The 25,991-nt window shown below is 34.8% G+C and overlaps 2 protein-coding genes across 2 annotated transcripts; both read left to right on the top strand.

Annotated features, from left to right (window-relative positions):
* Nucleotides 1–886: 886 nt before the first annotated feature.
* Nucleotides 887–9,796, top strand: LOC139689992 (nuclear pore complex protein Nup98-Nup96-like). The gene is made up of 6 exons (XM_071587157.1): nucleotides 887–1,106; nucleotides 4,340–4,522; nucleotides 5,309–5,391; nucleotides 6,735–6,873; nucleotides 8,876–8,980; nucleotides 9,717–9,796. Exons 1-6 carry the CDS (start codon nucleotides 887–889, stop codon nucleotides 9,794–9,796), a joined length of 810 nt encoding a protein of 269 aa, XP_071443258.1.
* Nucleotides 9,797–20,733: 10,937 nt separating this feature from the next.
* On the top strand, nucleotides 20,734–25,827 carry LOC139689991 (uncharacterized). Its single transcript, XM_071587155.1, has 3 exons — nucleotides 20,734–20,889; nucleotides 23,716–24,165; nucleotides 25,741–25,827. Exons 1-3 carry the CDS (start codon nucleotides 20,734–20,736, stop codon nucleotides 25,825–25,827), a joined length of 693 nt encoding a protein of 230 aa, XP_071443256.1.
* Nucleotides 25,828–25,991: the final 164 nt, after the last annotated feature.

The raw sequence follows: 25,991 nt of genomic DNA, 5'->3' as shown, positions 1-25,991 counted from the left end.
GTCATTTCCAAGTGATGTGAGATGCCAGGGTAAAGCACCCTTCTGGATTCACATTCTCTGGTTCCACTTTTATGTGAACCTGTGGCAAAATAAAAGCATAGTCACAAATTTTGAAGAGCTTTTGCATCACCTCAAGAGAAAACAGCAATAAAAACAAATGTTGATTTATTTTTGTAAGACCTTTTGCAATATGCCCCTCTTACAGTTAAACAGCTGATTAAATCCTGCTAATTAAGGAGTCATTCAAAAGTGCCATTCACAGGCTGCGAGAAAAAATAATCATCAGTACACACAAATGAGTATTCATTTTATAATTGACTGCATAAAGTTAAACACACCATATATTGCTAGAAAGTTTTGTGATTTTCATAGGAGCATATTTTGATGCTTGATATTGATTGAATGACAATATTTCTCTTGAATTAAGTATGTTCAGTCAAATGATATCAAAGCTCAATCAATTTTAAATGTGTATATTAAGTATTGTGTGCTCATTTTTTCTTTGGGCAATGCAACAGCGGATTATTTCCCGCTGATTGAGATATCATTTAAAAGTGTCATTCACAGGCTTTTTTGAAACATCTTCATTCCACAAAAAAGAGGTCTTCATTTCATAATCAAGGGTTTAAAATTAAATACTCAGGATAAGTGAAATGGGGCACCTGTACATTTTGAAAAATGTTCTGCTCTGGTTAATGTTTTTCTATTTGTGCCCAAAAAACATTTAATTCACTAAGGGTTTCAAATGGTCTTGATTAAGACTACTCTGTTTGAGTGACACCAGGGATAGGAATTAAGGGAAATAAAACGTTTTTTTCTGTGAGGTCAACCTGAATGTTCTTTTTAAATTTACCATTCAGGTTTCAGTAGCCCTTTTTGTGCTGCCATGGTTTCTGGCACATCTTGGAAATTCTTACCCACATTGCGGACGGAGCATATGCGGTGGAAAGGTGCACGGCGGAAAATACATGCAAGTTATCAGTGCATTACATTCATGCTGGAGTACCAGTCAAAATCACTTGAGGAACTTCGGCATGAGGACTATGCCATGGGGAGGGTGAGCAGCAGTGCCAAGGGCAGATCTCCCACCTCAGAGGTGACTCATGGTAAGGACAATTTAGAATGGCCCCAAGTATGGAAATGAAAATTATGTTCGAGGCATGTTCATAAAGTAAGGGCCGTTTGGTCACAGGAAAAAATATACTCATATGAAACACATTTTATTGGCACTTTTAGTTAGCTACAAACCTACTTAACTTCTCTACATTATCGCTGTTCTTTTCTAAGTATTTTTGTACTGCTGCTTCAGCTTCTTTCACCCTTCTGCATAGAAGCTTGCTGCCTGAGAGTTGAACCAATTGGCAACGCCGTTCTTGAGTTCCTCTTCGGTTTCAAAACATTGTCCACTGAGCCACTGTTTCAAGTTCAAGAAGAGGAAGTAGTCCCTAGGTGCAAGGTCAGGACTGTAAGGTGGGGGTGGGGGGCCCAAAAACTCTCATCCACTGGGCATTCTTTGCTCTTTGTGGTGGTTATTTTCGGTACCCACCTTGTGCACAATTTGTGGTATCCGAGGTTTTCCATAACAATATTGTATCGTAAGAATCGTATGACAGAATGCATTTCACAGCTGGTGGGATGAACAATTTTCGTGGACATTGTTGTTTGCCCGCACGAACTAGAAAACGAATTCTGAAACAAAGCATCTGCTGCTATAGCTTCTCAATGAATCAGTAGTTGGCGCTGCAGGAGTAAAACTGTTCTGAAGTACCAATATTTAAATATAAGCAAACTGCCCTTACTTTATGAATATGCCTTGTACAATTGCTCAAATTGACAATATTTACAAATAATGTTGCCCTACATGCACATGTATAGTTTGACCACCTATTTTTCTCAGAAAAAAGGGATTTTATTACGTCTTCTGTATATTTAACCCTATTTTTCTTTTCTTGAGAAACGTTTATATTGTGGCTGATATTTTTCATATTGATACCTTATGGAGGAAGATTGCTGAATGATTTTTACTTTCTATTGCCTTAAATAATACATTATTCATGATATAGTGAAGGCAGTGCCAATGTTTGGAGCTAAGATTTTAATCCCTCATAATAATTGCTCGTGTACATTTAGACTAGCCATTTTTTTGTCCAAAATTTTGGTCTAAAAAATTTGAACTGTACATAAACCTGTGCTTGTACAGAATATGTGGAAAGTGTAATGTGGTGAATGAGCCAGCCGAAACAATAACAATCCCATCGTGACCACATTCAAATGGGCCAACAGAACATTAAAAATCCAACTATAAATGATGTTTCATATATTTTTATTTGAGATATGATATGTGGCGGAAGAGAATAAGAAAATTCAATCCTCTTATCTATTTAATGACCCAATTTCCAAGCTCATAACTCAATTCTTTAATATTTTAGTAAAGAAAAATAAAATATCAACTGAAGATTTTTATCAGTTTTTATGAAAATAATTATCAGGTATTCCTTCTATAAAAATGAGAAAAAATCCAATGTGGCCAGACTTCCTCCATTGTTTTTCATAGTTTTCCTTTTTGATGCAAAAGATAAGAACGGTGTTTAATAATTAACAGTATTTTATTGCATTAATCTCATATTCTATCAAAAGTTTTCCTGTGTGTCTCTGCCTGGTGAAGTGAGGGAATAGTCTTGGAATCATCTCGTCTTAACAGAGTATTCTTAAATGGGATTGGTTGGTTGTTCTGATCCATACTTCATCAGATGGGGTAAATTTTGTGGCCACTTGGTAGCTTGGATTGAGAGTGGGCCAATGTTCTATGCTGGGTGTCCCTTATCATATATAAATCCCAATCCCCTCTTATGGCAGCATAGATTTATACTACCTTGATCAAAAAGTTCCCGGAATAACCACCGTGTGGCGCTCCCATCGTTCCGATTTGAGTTCTGTTTTTTTTGTTAAATTGGTACATCTGTTGTTGATATTCCCTTTAAATCTTAGTGTCATAACTTGACATTTGCAAAAGTTACGTAGCCAAGAGTACATCTATCTCTGTGTGTGTTGGCGATTTTTTACAATTGCAGAAATGGATTTAAATTTGCAACAACGAACTTGTATTAAATTTTGCGTAAAAAACGGATTTAGTGGCGCACGGACGTTGGAAATGTTGGAAAAGTGTTTCGGCAAAGATTCTCTAAAAAAAAACGGTCGTTTACCAGTGGCACGAGCGGTTCAGAAGTGGTCGTGAGTCAATCGAAGATGATGAACGCAGTGGCAGACCATCGACATCGAAAGTCGGTGAAAAAATTGATAAAGTAAAAGAAATGTTGGTCAATAACCGCAAATTAACCATCAGAGAAATAGCGGAGGACTTGAACATTGCCTATGGATCCGCCCAAGACATTGTGGTTAATGATTTGGGTTTCCGTCGTGTGGCATGCCAAAAGACCTCAATTTCATGCAAAAAAGAGACCGTGTTGACGTCGCAAAAGACATGATTTGCGAGGCTGAATCCGATCCCACATTCATCAAAAGGATCATTACTGGAGACGAGACGTGGGTTTATGAGTACGACACGCAATCCAGACATCAGGCAAGTGAATGGCGTTCACCAAATGAGCCGAGACCAAAAAAACCACGTCGTTTTCAGTCAAAAAAGAAGGCAATGCTGACGGTTTTCATGGATTACAACGGTGTAGTGCATCATGAATTTTTGCCAGAAGGCCAGACAGTAAACAAAGAGTATTATTTGGGCGTTATGAGACGTTTGCGTGAAGCAATTCGCCGAAAGAGACCAGAAATGTGGGCAGAAAACTCGTGGATTTTGCACCATGATAACGCACCGTCGCACAGTGCTATCATTATTCGTAATTTTTTGACGAAAAATGCAACAAATACCATCCAACAGCCACCGAATTCACCTGATTTGGCTCCCTGTGACTTCTTTCTGTTCAATCGAGTTAAAAAACCATTACGGGGAACGCGTTTTAGCAGCCGAGAGGAAGTAATGGAAAAATCGCAGGAAGCACTGATGGACATACCGAAAACCGAATATAAAAAATGTTTCGAGGATTGGATCAAGCGCTGGCATAAGTGTGTTGCAGTCGATGGGGATTACTTTGAAGGGGACAATATAGATTTAGATGAATAAACTTGTATTTTTAATTTTCTGAATAAATTCCGGGAAATTTTTGATCAAGGTAGTATTCATGGTAATAATGATATATTTATGAAACAATTTGCTCTATCTAGAATTTACTGTGTGTGCTTTTGACCAGAGATTATTGACGTGCTTACTCAAAGGAAAATAGTTAAGTCTTTACAGTCTGTAAAACTTTCCTTCTTATTCTAGGATTTGGCACTATGGCTGGTGTCTTTGGAACAGCTGGGAGTTTTTTCAGTACTCCAGCCAGGGCTATCGCTCCAGCTGGAGGATTTTCATCAGCAATGGGAGTGTTTGCCAATTCAGGATTCACTTACACAGTCCCAGGGTCCAACTCATTTGGGACACCCAATGGTATTGGATCTTTTGGAGGTGAGGCCTACCCCATTCTTTAAGGATTAGTGCCCCTTAAAAATTCCTGTAATTTTGATTTTTCAATTAATTTATATTGAATTTATTAACCGTTGACATATAAAAAGTGAGTTTTAATGATAAGGTTTATTCATTTTATTTATTGTGGTTTTTTATCATCCAAACTTCTCATTTGTTTGAGAATGCGGTGCATTATTTTCAATAATAAAGTGATTGTGTTTCCATATGGTGGTGATTAAATTTACCACTTATAGTAAATTAACTATGATGTTACCTGTGTAAATTAATCATACATGGGTAAGCTATTGCTCGATAGTTTACAGAAAATACTTTGAACTCGTTCTTAATATTGTTTAAGATTCTCTTGAAATGCAATATATGTCCAAATACAAGTAATTTTTTTTGGTATAACTTGTAATGAAAAATAACTTACTCCTCTTTAATATTGATGTGAAGTGGATAGCTGAAACAGCAATAATATGAATTGCCCTGTAGATGTGGCAGAGATAGACAAATACAACAATAAATGTTGAAATTTCAGATAAAATGAAAAACAAATCACTTCACATAGTACCTTTATATCAAAAATAGTATAAATCAACTTTCCCATGTGTAGCCAATTTAGAAAAAAATAGAAGTTCATTGAAATTGGTTTAACCTGCTTAGGAGGTTTTACTTCATCAAATTGGAGTTTCTGTAAAACTATGAGAATGAACTTGTTCCACCTAAATTGTTTCCACTTTTGCATGAGCTGCGAAGTGGCAACACTGGCATTTGTTATTTCAGCTACACCCTGGCCAAGCACACCATTTCAAGATGGGTTCACAATGAATTCATTTAGGTTTAGTGCCTTTGGTGAGAAAAACCAGGTAAGATGTTTCAAATTCTTCACAGAATTTCTCCTTTTAACTTAGTGTCTTTGGTGGGGTTTGATCTCTTATACTTGAAATTCTATTCAGTGTTTGGGAGTCATCTTAATTGGCCAGATCCCTATACAGCTTATTGTAAATGCTAGTCGTAATTCTGGAAATTATATTTTGATATTCAGCAAGGACGTTGCTTTTTGTTGTTATGTCTTTGTTTAACTTTAAGAATTCCTTCCATGAAAATACTGCCCTTTTAGAAAAGTTATGGAAGTATTTATAAATGTATATAATTCAATAAAACAGTTTCTTGGGTGACTTGGTGGAAAATCTTCATATTGAAATTAAAAATAAACAAATTGGCTTTTCCACAAATAATTATTCCTATGCGGAAAAGCCAAGTTTTTTATTTTCAATTTCAATATATGTATAATTATTCAAAGAATAATTCAATTAAATATGATTCTTTGAATTATATGTAAACATACATACATACATACATGTATACATACATACATGTATACATACATACATGTATACATACATACACACATACATACATATACAAATAACACTCAATGAATGATATTGGCCACTGTTTCGTAGTGGTAACAAGAAACCTCAAATTTATGTTTTTTAAGGGACTAGTGAAAAGATTATCAAATTGAGGTTCATGTAAAATTGAGGTGTGAAGTAATTGAAGTGAAAAGTGGAGTGAAAAATACTTTGGAAGGTTTAATTTCATATTTTATAAGGGGAGTATCTTGCATGATTATAATACAATACATAATGTGCACTGCTGCAATTTGTTTAGACAACCAGATTGAACAAATGGGAATGAAGGAGGACCTTTGGTACTGATAAGTTTGAATTTTGATGTACAGGAGAGTTTCCTTTGCACAATAAGGTTTCCTGTATGTTGACCTCATTGGCAGCATGTTTTTCTCATTAGCATTTCCATTCCTTCAGGTTCCAGTAAATAATATTGGTTGAGAGGTTTTTGTTACCCCTTCGGTATGTTCAATGAAAGAACAAAGTTAAAATTTGTCAATGCTAACAATATGCCCAGAGCCAATATCATCAATAAAAATGGATGCTCAAAGATACTATCTCCTATAAAAAAAATTCAAGCCAATTTGTTTTTGTAAAACAAGGCCTATGTTGTTAAACATGTTGTTAAAAACAGCTATAATGAATATATGAATGTCCTATTTTTTCATATCATTGAAATTGGATAAAAATATACCTTTTCTCACCATTTCTAATATGTATTTCAATTTATTGGATTTGCCAAATTACTTTGTTGAGTTTTGATTACTTAGAGTGTTAATTAAAGTATGAATTTTCAGAATACTGGCCTCTTTGGCCAGTACAAGAATCCTTTTTCTGCTACTGGAATATTTGGTGCAGTTTCCACCCAAAGTGCAAATGTTTCTGGGACCTTTGGGGCATCAACAACAGTGCCAAATACTTTTCGCCTTCCACCTGGTAATTATTTAATCCCAATTATAATCACATTATATCAATTACAATTTTATATTACAGTGGAATACCAATATTAATGCCAAATGAAAGAAATGTCTAATTTTTCACAGTCCTGACTATGTAAACCCTTGAGTAAACAGAGAGGAACTTTCATGTCTGCATTTAATAGAAATAAGATAAACATTTTTTGCTACTTTCTGTCAATTTTCATTTTTATATTATAGAGGAGATTATCTCCTGCCTTATTCTGGCTGAACCTAGACTGTATAAAAGACAAGGCTTACAAAATGATTTCATTAACATGGACATATTGTAAATTGTTCAAAATACAACCTGGAAACATTGCCTCTTTTTCTGGGAAAAACCTGGAAACGTCCTCACATTCTCATGACCACTTGGTGCATGAAATTTCACAATTGGAAAAATATTCGATATGATCTGAATCTGCGGGAATCGGGATGGTGTGGTGACGAACATAATGGCTTCCCACCCAGATAGCCCGGGTTCGAATCCTAGTGATGGCAGATATTTTTCATTAGTTTCCAGATCCCTAATTGAGGTTCTTTGTGAAGAGCGCTTTGAGTATGCCATCCGTTGGATGGAACGTCAAGCGGTGGACCCCTTGGTGCCTATTGTTAAGAGTAGGCAAATGCCGTTGCCAGGTTTCTCTCCACCCTTCCTCCTTTCCCACCCATCCCTATGGCACTACTTTTTCCATGGAGTTTGTGAAGTAGGAAAAGCTCTAATAAATTACAGTCCATCCAATGCCATAAAGATGTCATAATTATTCACACAGGACCAAAAATTATAAGAAAAAGCCAGCATTTTAGGTTTATGGAAGGTGCCTTCCTTGGAAAAATTCAGAGAAACTGCATTAGGGTATTGCAACTGTGGGAAAGTGAAGGATTGTGCTATGTCCACCTAAATACAAGTCCTTCCTTCCATCATCCTCAAGGGGTTTATACTCTTAATAAATCTGTGAGAGAGATACTATGAAGTAATAATTGATGAAATGGGAGATTTTAGATTTCAATCTCAGTGAAAAATTATTTTGATGCATTTGTTCTGCTTTCTTGGGAACTTCTCATTATGGTGAGATGGCAAAATGAATGTTAACAAAAAAAGGAAATAGTATCAACACAGAAAAACAATAAATAAAATTTTTTTGCCTCTGTTATTGATATGACACAATTAGTGCCTTAGAGGAATCTTAGACATTGGGCAATAATGAATGAGATGAGCTTTGATCAGGGATCACAGGAAAACCTTTATTTGTCTTAATTCATTATTTGCTCTTGTGAAACAGGAGAGATATCCTCCCTTCCAAGGAAGAAGCCAAAATCTCTCCGTGCTCCTTCCTGCCCTGCTATAGCAAGCAGATCAGGTTTTTTTTCAAAGATCAGGTTTTTTTGCAGAAATATCTCTTAAATTATTAAATGTTGAGCACTGCTTCCGTGTTAAATTTTATTAAATAATTATTGCCCTATTTGAATCCTGTAAATGAAAAGATGTGCGTCTATAAAAATTTCTCGACCCAGGTGACCCAATCCCCAATGAATGCCACTGCACCCTCAGATCAAACTACATCCATTAAGCATTTTTCTATATATCCATTTGCTTTCAAGATATTTACCTATTTAATTTTAAATACCTAGCCTGTGCACTCTTGAAAGATCTGTGTTAAGTTTTCAAAAACCTGTCAAGAGTGTGGTCTCATAGCTTGCCAAGTTTTTGATATAATTTCTTAGTATGAGTATATCACTGGTGTCCAATTTATGTGATGTGTCCTTTCAGAATGGTGGGACAGTTCATGTCAGAATGAAGTTTTGCATTATGAGCTTTACTGAGCATTTGTCTCTTTTAGATGTGTTCTCAACATTTGTAATCATCGAGATATGGGTATTAAATGATGTAAATTCAATTTGAAAACCATGCTTAGAGAGGGAAATGTGTAAATTTGATGAGAATTTTTGCAGTAAGGTAATAAGAAATACTCTCTTTTCAGATTTTGGTTTGTCACCCTCAGCCAATTCTCCAGTGATTAGCAGTGCCTTTGGTTTCATGAAAGCATTTACATTTGGCTCAACCAGTCAAGCAAATGCTGGGTTGGGTAAGTTCTCTGATGCACTGCGGAGTGTGCTGAAGTTGTTAAGAATTTGTTTTTGTTCATCGAGGATTGAATGGAATTTATTCAATCGCTGTTTCTGACAGTGTACATTGTATGGTGTGTGATGTTTCTGTCACCGAAAGTGAAAAGAGTATTAATAAATAAATATACAATAAATATTATTATAGCTCAAAAAATGTTCCAGCTACAAAATCTGATTTGCTGTCTCAAAACAGATATTGTGTACCAATAAGACAAAGAAATACAAAAACTCTATACTATGAGGTCTGTAAATAAAGTATCAAAACATATTTTTTTCATTGTAATGAATGATCGAAATGTGACCACAATGATTATGTTAAAAAAAACTTTCATATATATGCACATGCAGTTTTGCTGTTTCTCATGGCACTGCCAGTTACATTAATAACTCCCAGAGAGTGATGTGGTGCAATAATTGTTTGATTCTCATTTTCATTGCAATAATGGAACATTTGGCGCACCTGTACCGCATCAAATTCTGAGCAAAACTATGGGATATGCGAGGAGAAGCAATGGAAATGAGTAATCCGGTTTTCAGATGTAATGAAATGGTTGTTAATCAAATTGAAGGGTAATATAGCCATTTCAAAGATAGTCATGGAGAGTGACTAGCCTTCAGGAGTAGCATCAAAGTGCTGAAATGCTGCTGTTATCAAGAAAATGTTGGCAATGATTATGGAGAACCATTATTTGACAGTCAGGGACTTTGCTGATGAAGTTGGGATCAGTGTTGGTTCCACAGACAGCATTCAGAATGAAGATTGGGGCACGTGCTGAGTGGTTGAAAAATTTGTACTCAACCTGCTTTCACTGAAACGAAAGTGACGCCTTGTTGATACTCTTTGTGCACCATCAAGGACCCTGAATCCCTGAAGACTGTGGTCATGATATCATTCGGAACACTCCTATGTATCATAGGAGTGTTCCAAATCCCAAATGTATTGTTGTAATCACAGTGGATGTATCCACCTTAAGTGAGGTCCTATGAAGGATGATTGGTGTGGAGCAAGATGAAAGTGATTCTAGTTTAGTATTTTGACATCAATTTTGATATATATTTATTGAATGATGCACTGTTTCATTTTCACATTGCATATGTACAAGAACACTAAGGTGGGAAGGATGGTGTTATTAAATTACATTAAAAATTTGTAATTCTCTTTGATCAATGGGAAACATGAAAAGTGCTCAAAAGAACAAGAAAAGCACATCTTGAATGATAGATGGTGGTGGAATGAACTAGAACATTTACGTAGAGTAAAACGGTAAAAATTATCTCTAATTAAACATTTTTAACCTAAAAATATGCAGACAATAGATTTAGAATTTCTTTAGGCCCTTATTTTCATGTAAATCAAGAGCCATTGCCCCAGTATTTGTACATTCTCTAGGCTGTATCTCTCACTAATCTAATATCTAGAAGGGCAAAGGCTGTAAAGGAGAACAGAGATACATGATGGCATGAATCAGTTGCAAACTCTCAAACGTATGTCAAAATATCAGGCATTTCAATTCTAAGGAATTTGCCTCCTTCATTTGGAAAAATTGGAGCTGTTCCCCTTTTAAAGACACTTTTTTTTCTTTGATTTGGCCGTATATGAAATAGAAAAATAGTTTTAATGATTTCCATCCCATCTTCTTTCTATCCTTTCTTTATTTTTTCATTATTTTTATCTGCCTTTCCTTTCTTTCTTCAGTCCAATTCTCCCCTCTCCTCTCTTTTATTTTCTCCTGGAAACCCTGAAAGTAAAGAATTTTTTAAAAAGTTCCCTGTTGCTTCTAAATATCCATTTTCATTCTTAAATTTTGGTCCTACAATTTTCCATATTTTTTCCCAACCTTTTCTACTTTATTTGTTAGTTTGTGCTTAATGTGATTCATTCTGATGCATCAAGTCTTTTTAGTTTTATCACTGCATTCTGGTACCTCAGTTTTGTGTTATAAATAAATAAAAATTTAAAAAATGAATTGGTCCTAGGAATTAACATAGCAAAATATAGGACCAGTCAGAGAACCAACAATCAGCTGCTTCAGTTTTCTGAAAACTCCAGAAATTCCTCCACACTATAATAGCATGAATTTATCAGAAAATGCTTGAGATATTTCTGAAATGTACCCCTGGGAGGAGAATATTCTATGCATGGTGGCAGATTGTTGAAAATTTTGATAGTCACATGAAAGGGAGTTTTATTATGCATAATAGAAGAGTGGTATAATAAATTTACATCAACACTCTATTAGGTATAATGCCCTTGTACTTGAGCATTGGTGAATTGTTGTTTCATATTATCCTTAAAGGACATATATAAGTATTAAATATACAGACAAGGTAAAGTTAAAATTTTCAATCCTTTAAAATAAGGTTTGCCATGGGGGTATTTTAACTGTATACCTAATACATCTTTTTTGTATTAAAAAACCAAGGAAACCAGGTCATGCTCCCCAGAAAATAATTCTGTAGCTAATATGTGCCTGAAAGTTGCCATAGTATATATGCCATTTTTAGTATATTTAAATCTACAATATTTTTAAGATTTTGTGGAATAAATCCACTTTTTGCCAAAGTGGAACATAGGATATTGGTATGGATCCCCCAGTTTAAGGACTCATCCATAGGCTACCCTAAAAACTTGGTGTTGTGTACCCTTTCTATGTGTTGGCCTTTAAAGCAGAGGTCTAACTGAGGGACTTCACTCCTTGTTTTAGATTGAATATAATTTGTTTTTCTCCACTCTCTTATCACAACTTTTTTCCAGAACATACCTGGAAAGTGAAGGGGACAATCCTCATTCCCATTTTCATTTGGAAATATTTTGAAATTTCTCCCAAAAATTTTATTTTTGATTTCACATACATTTCTTGTGTTTTGTCTTGTGATATCAATTGCTTTGTTGTTGGCTCTGAATTCTTTCAAGTTGTTAAATAATATCTCTCCATTGATAGTTGTAAGCCTATCTGAGTAGGAAAGATGTCATCGGCTCTCAATCTTCTGTGACTGGTTAAGAATTTGACTTAAGATCTGGTCTGAACAGGGTCTTCCTTTACTATATCCTCTTTCATAATATCATAGTTGCTCATTCAATTGGCTTTCTAGTCTTTTGTAGCACTTTCAAGAGGTTTTGTATTCCACAGACAGATGGTATTTTATTCTGTAGTTGATACTCAGTTCTATCCCACTTTTTCTGGAATATATGTATTAATGTCATTTTCCTATTTGTTGGTATTCTTCCATATTCTATACTTCCTTGATTGCTCCTTGCTTGACATCTGCATTTTTACACATTTCTACAAATGCTGTGCATTCTGCACAGGCTTTGTTGTTTTTAGTTCCTAAATGATTTGTTGTATTTCTGCTAGGTTTGGAGGTTGAAAGTCTTCAAATGTATGACACTTTGTTTCATGAAATCCCTTTATTGATCTGGTTAGTCTTTCATAGTTGTATCCATTACAACTAAGCTAACTCTTAATGACATTCAGATAATTGCAAGCCCTAAGATAGTCTGTTTCAGAAACAGCATTTTCTATCCAGAAAATTGTGAATCGTGAGTGTGCGCCAGAAAATCAGACCATCAATAAGGAGCACCACTGAGAAGTCCTCAGATGTGTTTTGATGCTGTTTGACACCAGGCATAGCAGCTGTGGGCTGTAAGGTACTTGCATCTTCCTCATGCTCAGCCCATTCAGCACACACAATCCAAATTAAGCTATTATTGAACCAAGTTAAGACAAGCATGACTTCCCCAGACTTACCAGACTCCCTCTTCTGCAGACATGATTCCTTGTGATTTCTGGTTCCTCCCAAAAATGAAGATGTTCCTAAAGACATCTCATTTTGGGAGCCACGAGGTCATCATGCGAAGTGCAATGACGCAGCTGTGTGCCATCCCTAAAGAAGACTATAAGCATTACTTTCAGTAATGGAAGGACAACTGGACTATGTGAGATTACAATGGGTACGCTATGTAGGTGATTGATTAGGTTGTGTAATCAATTAGTTATAGGACCTTTATTCTTGCCCAAGGTCAAATACTTTTTTATAGGCCTCTAATGTTACAAGAAGAAATGATTTACCATTGCAGTCAAAAATATTTGTTCAAAATATATTAATAAAATATGCTTTTTTAAGAATTATTGTTTGAAATTAAATTAAAGTTGATTTTATCCATTGATTGTATACTTAATCAGGGACAAATATGAAATTTAGTCTTTCATTGAACACAGAAATGGTAACCAAAATTCATTTGCCATCATTACATCATTAACATGGTTTGGGATGTAAAGGAATGGATGAGCTAAGTGAGAAAATGTGCTACCAAGGAACATCCTTTTGAGAATCCATTCTTTTGTCAGATTTGTATGTGAAATTCATTAGGTTACAGGGGATGGTTGTTGAACTTTTTGAAGATTTAAGCCTGTGGTCTGGTGGTATTAATAGACTGGTTGTTATTTTTAGGTGTTTGCTAAAGTCATGTTTTTTCCAGGCTATTGTAATTAAAGTGGGCTAAATGTTTTTGAATCTGAGGAGTTGGTGATTAGTTCATCTGGTTTGTGTTTTGTTGCAACTTTTTGGTTATTTTCCTAATTTAAATCTGCTGAAGAAGGATCTGTTATAGAGTTTGAAAATAGGGGGAAGTTCTTTGGTTAATGATAATGAAAAGATAGTTGATGTACTTTTGTTGGATATTTGAGAATGGGTGGTGAATGAGTGAAGTAGTTTTATTGAATTTCTGTTCCTTTAGGATTCAGTGGATGAAATGGAAGAATGAAATTTCTTACTTTGCCAAAACAGTTCATTTGTTTCTTCTTTTTCCCTTCAAGGCACAGATCTCAACCATGGACAGACATCACTCTTTGGCAGCACAGCAGTTAAGAGTGGAGGCTCTGGTATTTTTACAACTGGGAATACTTCCTTTGGTGTCGCCAACACCACAACATTGGGACAACATCATGACTGGGCAAAGGTGGATTGTCTATCCCTGGGGAAGGGTCAGTATTAGTCGCATCATTTTCTAAATTCAGAAAAACCTGGGATTCACAAACCCCAAATTCACTTAATCCTTAAATGTGCATGTTTTTTTTTACAAATTAGCATATCAATATATCATTGTAATTGTATAAATCAATGCTATGAAAAACCTCAATTTTATGTCCCTGGAACATGGTATTCATATAAAAGCTCAATACCTCATGGAGATGACCAGCTGATATTTTTTTGTAACCCAGGTTGAATTCATAAATTGAAGCTTTATGTTCATATAATGCCTATTGGTTCATTAAAATTAGTTTCTGCTAATACATTGGTTACTCAGGTCCCTGGGCATAGCCAGGATTTATGTTGTTAGGGAGGGGGGGGGGAGGACACCCACCTGTCACCATCCTGTTTGCCACTGTCTAAGCAGATTTGAAATGAAATGTACCAACAACTGTTACTTTAAATTACTTTCTTTTGAACCAAAGTACTAAGAAAAATCTCTCAAAATCCTGTAATTTAAAAACTAGAAAGTTAAATAAATCAAAATAATGGACTACCTTTCATTCAGTTAACAAATATATTTTCCAGATTTACAAAGAACATTTTTTTAATCTATATTTTTAAATCTGCACGGACACATTTTTTAATGAAAAATTACAAGGGATTTCTTATCAAAAAACTAAAGAAGTTTTCTTCAAATCCCAAGAAAATTGTTCAGCCCTTCCTTCTCAAACTTCTCATTGTTTTATATGTAGTTTTTCTGTGCACATTCTGTATGCATATCCAATTAAGATGCTCCCCTGTCATTGTTGACCTTAGTCTGGTTTTTACTCTCCTCAAGATACTAAATGACTGACCGCTCTATGGTGAAAGTGGTGAATGGCTGAGCAAGAGAGATTAGCAGTCTTTTATGTGGTTAGCAAAAGATTTCAACCTCTTTAACTAAGGTTCTTTAGACTCTTTAACTGTGAAAGTATATTTTAAAAGTGTTTTACCCTCAGCCTCAGTTTTATATAAACATCACTTTTACAATGCAACAATTTCAGAGTGTAAAAATCATTTGCCTTGACTGGGATTCGAACCCAGATCCCTCAATATCTGGTTGAGTGCTTTAGCCACTTAAGCTACCGAGGCGTCCTCTTAAACTCTGAAATTTTTTTTTTCGAATCCCAGTCAAGGCGAATGATTTTTACACTCTGAAATTGTTGCATTGAAATGCACATTAGCGGATGACTCCGTTAAAAGTTACTGTTGCGGCATCTCCCGCAGTTTCTTTGGAATTAATCACTTTTACATATTATTTCATTGAGCCCTTCTTTGAAACGAAAAAAATTATTTCTGGAAAGTATTTTACCTGGTTGCTTGGTACACCCCATGCCCTCCTATGAAATTATTTTATCCACTGAATAGAGTTCCAAGTTCCCATGAAATACTTTTAGATCAAAATATTGCTATATCATTTTTTATTTCTTGCATGAATGGTGCTTTTGAATATATTTATATTTGGTATTTATTACATGTATAATGTTTATAAAAATATGACAGTTTTGCTGGTACTCCAGTCTGCTTCTTCAGGTGAAATGAAATACCTTCTTTATTTCAGAAGTTTGGTAGTGAATCTTAGATATTTTTCCATCCTAAGTGGGCTTCACAATCACACGCAGATGGATTTCATGGATGTTTATTATGGCTCTAATATGTCCTTGCAGGTAACATATTAACCTTCTAGATGTTTGGCTGATATAACACTTGCAACAGCTCTATTTGACCCATCATTCTACTCCATATTAGTTTTACAGCCAATGATCTTTATTTCCATATAAGGTTTGCTATGTAAGTGACATGTGCATTTTTTGGCAAATTTAAATGTGGATTTTATCAGAAGCGTCCCAGATGGTTTCAATGCTGCGCAGAATCGAAACAATGGTCGTGAATTATTAAATCTTTATGTGGAAATGCTAAGTTTCTTTTCTTTACCCTTAAAATTAATGATATTAAAATGAAATAATATGCTAAACTAAGGTCAACCAATTGCTGTTGCATTATATTATTAGCTGATTTTCAAAAGTAAAGTACTCGTATTTAAAAAATAACTTTGTAGTTTCCTCAGTTTCATTGAAGGTAAAGGCACAATGCCCCTCACCACACTGTAGCATAACCAGTTACAATGCATTTGGTGGGAATCGCCAATATTATGTCAGTTATTATTACCACCATATAAACAAGCCTCTTCAAATAATAATACATTATCAGAATAATGAGACAATCATTATAACAATCAATATGGGAATTAAAAAAATGACGTAATTTACAAATTATGTAAAAATCACAGTTTCTGTGTACATTTTCAAATGTGCAATTCATTGAGCATTTTCTCAGTTTGTGCTCATTCATCAGAGTGATTGATTTTTATTTCCTTGTATTCTGCAGCATAATTGTTTTCAAAATCTTTAGGGCAGAAGGACTGGTCAGGCCATTAATATGAACTCTAAATCATTTTTATCTGTTGCTGACACTACTTTTGTGCTAAACTTCTAGAAGATGCCATGGCACTATCAAGTGATGTCCAAAGACAAGTTAAGGAATGGTTTAATATTAATCATTAATAATAATATTATTTTTATTGTCCGCTGACCATACACATCACGTAGGTATAGAAGTCATCAAACAGAAAGAAAAGTGCAATATTTGTTCATTTCTACACTCTGAACATGCTTAGTAGAAAAAGAGCATGTACATTAAAGTATGTAATAAGAATACAACTGCTTATCATTTAAAAATGCATTCAATGAATAATAGCACCTCATTTGGAGAAAGTTCCTGAGTTTCAAATTGAAACTACTTAATTTATCACTCATTTTCAATGTTCTTACTCCCATTGTCATCAGGCTTTTTTATGAAATTGCTGATTTATGATAACTTTAGTGGATGTGATGATAATTTCTAGTGGAATGTGAATGAATATCACTATTTGCAAGAAAGAGATGGATATTATTTTTGATGAAGACAGAAATGGCAAATATATGCATGGATTGAATAGTAAGTACATTTAATTTTTTTAATATGAGTCTACATGGTGTCCTATAAGAAGTACCAAGTACACATCTAATAACTTTTTTAAATTGCAAAAACTTAGTGACTCATGCATACAGATGATCCCCAGAACACTATTCTATATGATGCCCTGGAGTAAAAATTTGAATAAGACACAAGTTTCAATACCTCTAAAGACACTGTGTAATGCAGGAACCTAATGGTGTACATCACAGTGTGCAATTTAGAACCCAGATTATTGGCATGAATATTCCATGCACCAGTTTTTTGAGCATGTAGACCTAGAACTTAGTATTGGATTCACAGTCAATCCTTTCATTGTTAAGATTTAAATTAGTATCGTCTTGCAATACTGCTTGATTTAATGCAAAGACTAAACAGTTTTTAGTATTTAGTCTTTTTACAATTTTACTTAAGTTTGTTGTTATAGCACCAGTTCCAGACACTGTCTAAAACCTTTTGCGTTTTAATCAGAAGTCTTTGAATATTTTTAACAGAAATTATGAAGTTTGAATCATCAGCAAATATTATGGTATAGATCCTCTAGTCATTTTTATTTATTATGGTCAGTCATTAATAAATAACAAAAATAAAATAGGTCCCAATATTGAGTCCTGCAGAACTCCTATACTAATTAAATAGGAATCTGATGTATGTTTTATAGATTTCAATCTTATTTGCACTTTTTGTGATCTTCCAAATGAATTAGATTTGAGCCATTGTAAGGCAATGCCTCTGATACCCACTCTATTAGCTTTATTCGCAAGGAGGGGATAGGCAACGAGGTCAAAGGCACGAGTAAAATCCAGGAACAAAGCAGAAATACATTCTGGTTATCCAAGAAACTGGTTACGGAACTGAAAGTATTCATGAGCGCAGACTGTGTTGATCTACCTTTTTGATAACCCCGTTGCAAATCAGAAATAACATTGAATTTATCTAAAAATCCTACTAATCTATAATGATAATAATAATAATTTTTATTTGTCCAGAGACTGCATCTTACAAAAAATTGTACACATAGTATAGGACACGTCAATATATACAATAATACACAATGTAATACATATACCTATTCTAAGTTTCATGTTCCATGTAATTCCTAATAGAATAGAACAAATTCCTTTGGAGAAAAGCTCTCAATTTCCTTTTAAATAGACAAATGTAAAAAATTAACCAAATAGTTTTGCATAATGAGATAAAAGAGATATTGGTCTATTGATATTATATCATTTTTTTCACCTTTATTGTTGTAAACTGGTATATCCTTGCTAATTTTCAATTGGTAAGGAAAAATTCCATATCTCAAAGATTCATTTATGAAATAAATTAGGGGTTCAATTATGTAATCCTTACATTCCAGGTAATTCATTCACCCCTGGAGAAGGCTTTTTGGAAATCTTCTGAAGACAGCCTAATACTTCTTTATGATCACAAAGATATAGATACAATGTTTCTGGGATGCTAATTTGAGGAGAAGTGGATTATTTTTGCTGGAACATTTCCATTATGTCTGCTAAACTTAAAAAAGATTCATTAATTCTGTTAGCAATCAGTTTGGCATCAGTATTTATTTTAGCAGAACATTCATAGACATCAGGAATTGAGCTATCTACCCTTTTACTAGTTGCCTTGTTTATTATGTTGGTAATGAGTAGCTTATGGTCTTTGTATGATCTCTTTTTTTGCCTGCTAAGGATACTATAATCTCTCTTCATTTTGAGATAGTCTGATCGCACATCTAGGGTATTTGACAATTTACATGATCTAGCTTTTCCTTTGATTATTCTTGAGAGTGCAATGATGTCATCAGACAACCAATGCTTTCTCCTATATTTCAAACAATTGTCTTTCACTCTGATAGTTGGGATAGCACATTTGAATGAATAACAGAATTTCAAGTAAAAATAATTGAAGCTAAATTCAAATGAGTTGGCTGAGTAGACTTCTACCCAAGTCTCTTTTTTTCAGTGCGTTAATAAAGTTCTCAATATTGTATCTAGAATACACCTTTTTGGAAATAAACCTGTCTGGTTGATCCAGACTGTCCAAGGTTATTGTGGTTGCAAGAATGTAATGGTCAGACAGTCCTGGATCGGACCCAGATGAAACACATTTTGAAGGATTGTGATTTGTAATTACATTGTCAATCAGTGTCTTAGATGCACTTGTCACTCTTTTAGGCTCTAATGTTTAAATGCTGAAAAATGCAGCGTATCATGATGTATCAGAGCAAAAATAACTGAAATTTAAAATGTTAAAATAATGGGAGTTTATATTTATACAAAACCTAACTGGGAGAGTCACATGAGTCAGATCTGTGATAAACTGAATAAAGCTGTTCAATTGCAGAGAAAGCTTAAAATTTTCATTCCAATTAACATTTTGCCATGCCTTCTTTCAATGTCACTTGAATTATGTTGTTGAGTTATGGGGTCATTCCCTGCAGAGTAAGCAAATTCTGCTACTACAAATGAGAGCTGGTCATTCTCTGGCTTAACTTCCACCACATTATTCTTGCAAGTCATTTTTTATTATGCATAGAATCATGCCACTGTTAATTTTGTGCATCTTTAAGGCTCCAGTTCATGTGAAAGTTAATCTAGAAACTTACCCATCAAGATTTAATATCCATAAATATGCCATTGAAGGTAGTTCAGACTTGAATACTAAATATTGTAGACAGACTTCAACTCATCACTCATTTTGTTATATGAGCATTCATTTGTATAACTGGTTGCCAACTTAGTAAGAATTGGATCATGTCCAGAGTTTCAAGAATATGGTATATACATATTTGGTTGCTTAGAAACCAATTTGATTCAATTGATGACTGTTTTAATTAGAAGCTTCATCTAATTTAAGAATATATGCTGTGTTAAATTATATATTGTACTATTTATCATGATGGCATTTAATGTGGCTGTACCAATTATCAAAATGAATAAAGAATATTATTATTACATAGGTAATTTGGGGCTGGGGATGAGACAGAAAGTCAGCGCAAGACTTTGCAGGGACTCCTCCACCCTGATATTCAGTTTCTCGTCCATTGTGTTCATGTAAACTTGTATTAAGGGGCATTAAGCATTGTTTAGGTAATCTATTTAATTCAGACATGTAAACTCTTGTTCTCTCTATTAATAACATAAAAGCTCATAAAGGATTAGTGGTGAAAAAGAAGATGCTCTACATACCAAGAGTTAGAAGTTTTTAGAAGAGTTAAAAGTTTTCTCATTTGCATGAGGCTTATTGATGCCTAAGCAATTGTGTGAATAATATGATTGGCAGTGTAAAATATCCATAATTGTTGAGACACTGAATAAACTTTAGTATTAATAGTAAGAATCCACTTAGATTTCTTTCACAATTTGAAGGGTCTATGAAAAGATACATTGAGGTTTGAAGGGATGAATAATGATGATCCTGATGCAGTTTGCTTTGATAATTTGCAGGCAAAGATGGAGATGAGAGGAGAGCAGACTGTGTCAACAAGATTAATGGGGAAGCACCCTTTGCGGATGAGTTGGTGCATGATGGGCAGGGAAGACTTTTTGGTGCAGGTGAAGTGTTGAGTGGCAATGGGGTGGAAGAGGAGGAGCCTTACCCAATAGCACTTATCACTGTTCGGTACCCTTTGCAATTGGAGATCCCCACCTCAGTGGATGATGACACCCATGAAACAAGAATGGCAGGGGGCATAAAAGAAAATATTGATTCGGAGCCAGAGGAAATATTTTTGTGCATGCCGAAGAATAAAGAACTCTATCAAAAATGGATTGAAGCAATTCGAAAGCCATTTATTCCCTGTGGGCCTAACCTTTGCTGTGAGGACCATTCTGATGTAAGTCTGAAATTTTAAAGTTAATATGTTCCATTCTATGTTTTAAGATTGAATGTAAGGATAAAATTTGAGGTATGTTCATAAAATAAGGGTCGATTGGTCACAGGAAAAAATATACTCATATGAAACACATTTTATTGGCACTTTTAGTTAGTTACAAACCTACTTCACTTCTCTACATAATGGCCGTTCACTTCTAAGCATTTTTTTTACCACTGCTCCAGCTTCTTTGACCCTTCTGCATAGAAGCTTGCCGCCTGAGAGTTGAACCAATTGGCAACGCTATTCTTGAGTTCCTTTTGATTTCGAAATGTCCACTGAGCCACTGTTTCAAGTGCAAGAAGAGGAAGTAGTCGCTAGGTGCAAGGTTAGGACTGTACGGTGGGGGTGGGGGGCCTGAAAACTTTCATCCAATGGACATTCTTTGCTCTTTGTGGTGGTTAGTGAGCATTTGTGGTACCCACCTTGCACACAATTTGTGTCATCTGAGGTTTTCCGTGACAATGTTGTAGACAGTAGTGCATCCAAGTTGAGGAAATTGTTCCGCCAGGCCATTAATCGTCAATCGACGATCACATAGCAGTTTTTGTTCCACTTGCGAAATAATTTCGTCGGTCAGAATATTGGGCCTGCCATTTCGCTCTTTGTCATGGACATTTGTTTGTCCATTTTTAAAGTCACGGCACCATTGTCTAACCTTTCCTTCACTCATAACTGTAGGTCCATAAACTAGGTATAACTCCCGATGAATTTCAGCAGCCGACAATCCTTTTGCATACAAGAATCTTTTGACAGAACGCACTTCAGAGCTGGTGGGATGAACGATTGTCGTGGACATTGTTGTTTGCCTGCACGGACTAGAAAACGACTTCTGAAACAAAGCAAATGCTACTATAGCTTCTAAATGAATCAGTAGGTGGCGCTGCAGGAGTAAAACTGTGTTCTGAATTGCCAATGTTTAAATATAAGCAAATGGCCCATTATAAATATACCTTGTAATTCAGCTCAATATGCAATAAAACAACATATTTTTGCTATCAGAATTTATATTTTCTTGCGGTTTACAATATTGTTTCAGATTTCATTAAATTCAATGTTATTCCAATGATTATAGCTCAGATTTTCCAAATGCTTTCCATTAGAGACACATTTAATACAGTAGTTTTATTTTAGGGAAGGCGACCAACAGCTGAGGTCATTTGTGCCATTAGGACCAGAAAGCCCTCCACCGCACCATCTTAGTCTCCTACTCATGTAGGGGATCAAGATGATGCTGTGGCTATCACACTGGCTTCCCAGCCAGAGGGCCCAAGCTCAAATCCCGGTGGTGTTGAATATTTTTCATTGGTATCTCGATTCCTACTTGAGGTGCTTCGTGGAGGGTGAGTGAGTACGCCGTCCATCGGATGGGACGTTAAGCTGCGGACCCCTTGGCACCTTTTGTAAAGAGTAGGCTAATGCTGACGCCGGGTTTCTCTCCATCCTTCATCCTTTCTGTCCATCCCTAATGGCACAAATGACCTCAGCTGTCGGTCGCCTCCCCTAAATATTACTACCACATTTAATATATAATTCCAGTGTATTTAGAAAATTTTGTAACTCTTTTACTATCAAACATTTTAAATGATCAAAAAAAATTTTGATTTGATGGGATGGATATAAATAATAATGATAATAAATTTTAAATTCCTTAAAGATCTTTTTAAAGTTTCAAACATGTCATGACATAAGGTACACCAAAAAAAATATAATGACAGTAAATCACCTCACAAAATAAGTCAGTCACCACATGTAAACCATTCAGCCAAAGAGCTTTAACCCTTTTAAAAACACTATTATAGTTTGAGCCATACTATGGTTGCATGGTACCTTTTGGAGTTTCTAATTTAATTCATTAATTTGAATGCTTATGATGCACCTTTAGCTTCAAGAAATGTAATGTGAAAATCTTAATTTGCCCTCACTCCACAATTATGTTTTTCACTATTATCCATACGGTCAAAGAATCCAAATTTTACATGTTATGTCACCAAAGAATATTGAATTGAATATTGGGTAATAATGATCTCTGTAGTTTTCTCTGTTGTAATAGGCTGACAATCCATTTCTGGATTAAAAATGCCTACTTTCAAAGGATGAAATAATGCTCCACAAAATGCAATCTGATGATTTACTCTGGATTAAAATTTTTCATGGGAAATGACAAGTAAAACAAGGTGATAGGCATTTCAGGATGATACACCTACCAAAATTGACCAGAGTAAGAGTTTGCCCGCTAACTGGTCAACATGTTCTTCCCATGAACGTTTGTGTCAGGAGGTCCAAATACCAAGAATTTCCCTAAGTTTTCATGGTGTCCCAGGAAAGTGGTGTAAAGTGATAGTTTGTATTTTGAATTCAAATCAAAATTTTAAGTCTCAAAATTAGTTGAAGACTATTATCGACTATTTTATTTATTTATGGCTATAGAAACATCTGGCATCATGTTATTAATATAATAGATAATTTTGCATAGCACTTATATTGCTTCAGTCTTTCAATGAGAAGCTTGTAATCTCCTGGGATGGGGGACTCTTCAACTATATATATATCAGTGGCTATATATAGGGCAATAGTTTTTTATCAGTGCTTTTTGGCTTCCTTACTTTTGCAGTTGCATTATTTTATTGAAACTGGCAGAATGGAATTCAAAATTGTACATATTCCCCGGGAACACTCCGGGAATTTCTTGGATGTGGACAGCCTGGATGCTTAATGTCATTAAACTAACAGTCATACATATGGTTTTTTTAACTCACATGATTTTCCTATCTTTATGTCCTTCAGCTAGAATCAGACTGCCAAAATTGGATGCTTTATAAAATGGTGGCAAACCAAGTGAATCCGAAGAAAGATATTGCTGAATATCAGGGAAAAGTAGAAGGAACTAATTGCTCTAAACTAAATAATTCAGACCAGAGATTTAAAATTACAACAATGAGAAACTTGAAAGGTCTTTGCAAAAGGAAAGAAATTTTGCAGAAACTGAAATTTAAGTGTCCGATTGAGAAAGAAGGGAATGACAATGACAGGGCATCAAAAGAGTTGCGTTGTGGTCAGGAGAAAGATTCTGTGGTGTCCATTAGTGCAAACACTAACAAGAAGATTTTTGTAAAAGACTTTGCGTACAACTCTGCAAGTCCCATTAAGCAAAGCAGCCTGGATTCTTTGTCCGCAGGAACAGTTATTGAGACCAATGATGGAAATGCAATGACCTCAAGTTGTGCAGAAATAAAAGTGAGTATGTTTATTTTACATGAGTGCCCATGTCTTTGCTAATGGAAGCTTCATTAGAGTTTCCATAGGAGCACACATTCCTTTCTCTCTTGAGATTGACCAAGATTTATTTCAAAAGGACTTAATATGGTTATTAATAACAATTCAGATGTGACCCATATACTTTGAGAGTATTTACTCATGCTGGCAATATATGCTCATTGTGGTCGAGGAGCAACTTGTGACTAATCATTTTGATGCACAAGGCTACAAACCACTGATTTATGTGCAAATTATCCAATATAACAGTGTAGACTACTGTTTTTCATAGAAAAACCCTCCTGTTTGAGAGGAGTATGAAGATATACATAGTTCCTTTCACATTATGTTGGAATTTTGTTAGCTATTGAAAAACATTAGCAATCTCTTAGCTCCTCTCAAGTATGCAATAGTAAAGACTTAAAGGATCCGTATGACATCTTTATTCTTTTCTGGGGCTATCCCTCACTTTACAATGCCCACTATCAACTGATGGTCAGCACTCCTAGTGATGAAAACATTAAATGATGAACTAATGCCTTAACAATTGTCTAAATTTATATCGGATCTCCTACTATTATATTATAAGTTGCAGTTGAAATTTTTATGTACTAGTAGTTTTTATTTAAATTTAATACACCTAACAGTGCAATAAAATTGATGCACATATTTTTGTTTCATTTTATTGCTGTGAAATATTTGACTTTTCAAACAATAAATACAATTTTTGATATTTTTAATGGTGAAAGGATGATAAATATATTGAAAATTAAGCAGTGGTTGGAAATTTTGTGCGAAGTGGACACCTATGTGGGAAAGTTGATCAATTACATTTTAAGTCTGATCAAACTAGAAAAAGAGCTAGCTCTTACTAAGTGTCATAACTAGGAGCACTGGTTTTCACATACTATATGATGATGTTTTATTATTTTAGAAAGTTTTCAGGCCGTAAATAAAAAAACAGCAATCACGTAAATTCTGACAGATGCACGACAGTTGATATAAGAATGAATACGTGACATACTTTCATTTGGGACCCTCCATGTATTGGGAGCTATCAATCGATAGTGTGCATTATTGGGTATGAAGAACATTTATTGGTAAAATTAATTTTTTATTGTTCAAAGCCCATATGTAGGTATGGTAAATATAGGAGTGGTTAAATGGGAATACATAATTCACATTTAGGAGAGCAAAATACATGTATAGCAATAATAAAACTTACATTACAATTTTTATTCTTTAACAAATTTACTAACTGAATAGTAAGAGTTTTTTCACAATAATTTTTCAAGTCCCAATGTAAAAGTTGTTGATTTGCTGATTTTCAGGTGGTCAGGTAGAATATTATAAAACCTTAAGCTCATATCCATTGGGCTATTGTTCTTTTATGGTATAGTTCTTTTATGATGGAATAATAGCAGTTGATATTCTCTCTATATATAATCCAGATATCTTACTTTCATATGAGAAGGCACAATTTAGTATGCCTGCAGGTGTCACCAAATAATCTTGCCAAAATGTTGGAGTAATCCATTCCTTTGATGGCATTGTCAGGTGGATGTCAGTTTGGGGTATGGCCATTTGAAATCTGAGGCGATCGGCATTGACCCAGAGGACTTCCTCAGATGCCAGGTACTCTAGCAGTCACTATTAATAATAATAGTAATATTCATTTTCCCAGCAACCAATGTTTCAGATATCAGGCACATCATTCAGCATACAAACAAAAATTTGCTAGCTGTAGATATGTATGCAGGATTACAATTAAATCAGCTATTATTGTCAACCAGTTACATTCCTGATAA

This window comes from Hetaerina americana, unplaced genomic scaffold (assembly GCF_022747635.1).
Source record: "Hetaerina americana unplaced genomic scaffold, ioHetAmer1.1.p SCAF_3, whole genome shotgun sequence".
Lineage (NCBI taxonomy): Eukaryota > Metazoa > Arthropoda > Insecta > Odonata > Calopterygidae > Hetaerina > Hetaerina americana.
This window is presented reverse-complemented; position numbering and strand designations above follow the sequence as displayed.

Excerpts from the sequence above, each read along its gene's own strand:
- LOC139689992 (XM_071587157.1), top strand. The coding sequence starts at position 887 with ATGGTTTCTGGCACATCTTGGAAATTCTTACCCACATTGCGGACGGAG. Across the intron at positions 1,107-4,339 it reads CACCTCAGAGGTGACTCATG|GATTTGGCACTATGGCTGGT; the intron begins GTAAGGACAATT and ends TTCTTATTCTAG. Across the intron at positions 6,874-8,875 it reads TACTTTTCGCCTTCCACCTG|ATTTTGGTTTGTCACCCTCA; the intron begins GTAATTATTTAA and ends CTCTCTTTTCAG.
- LOC139689991 (XM_071587155.1), top strand. The coding sequence starts at position 20,734 with ATGGCAGGGGGCATAAAAGAAAATATTGATTCGGAGCCAGAGGAAATA. Across the intron at positions 20,890-23,715 it reads GCTGTGAGGACCATTCTGAT|CTAGAATCAGACTGCCAAAA; the intron begins GTAAGTCTGAAA and ends TATGTCCTTCAG. Across the intron at positions 24,166-25,740 it reads CAAGTTGTGCAGAAATAAAA|GTGGATGTCAGTTTGGGGTA; the intron begins GTGAGTATGTTT and ends TGGCATTGTCAG.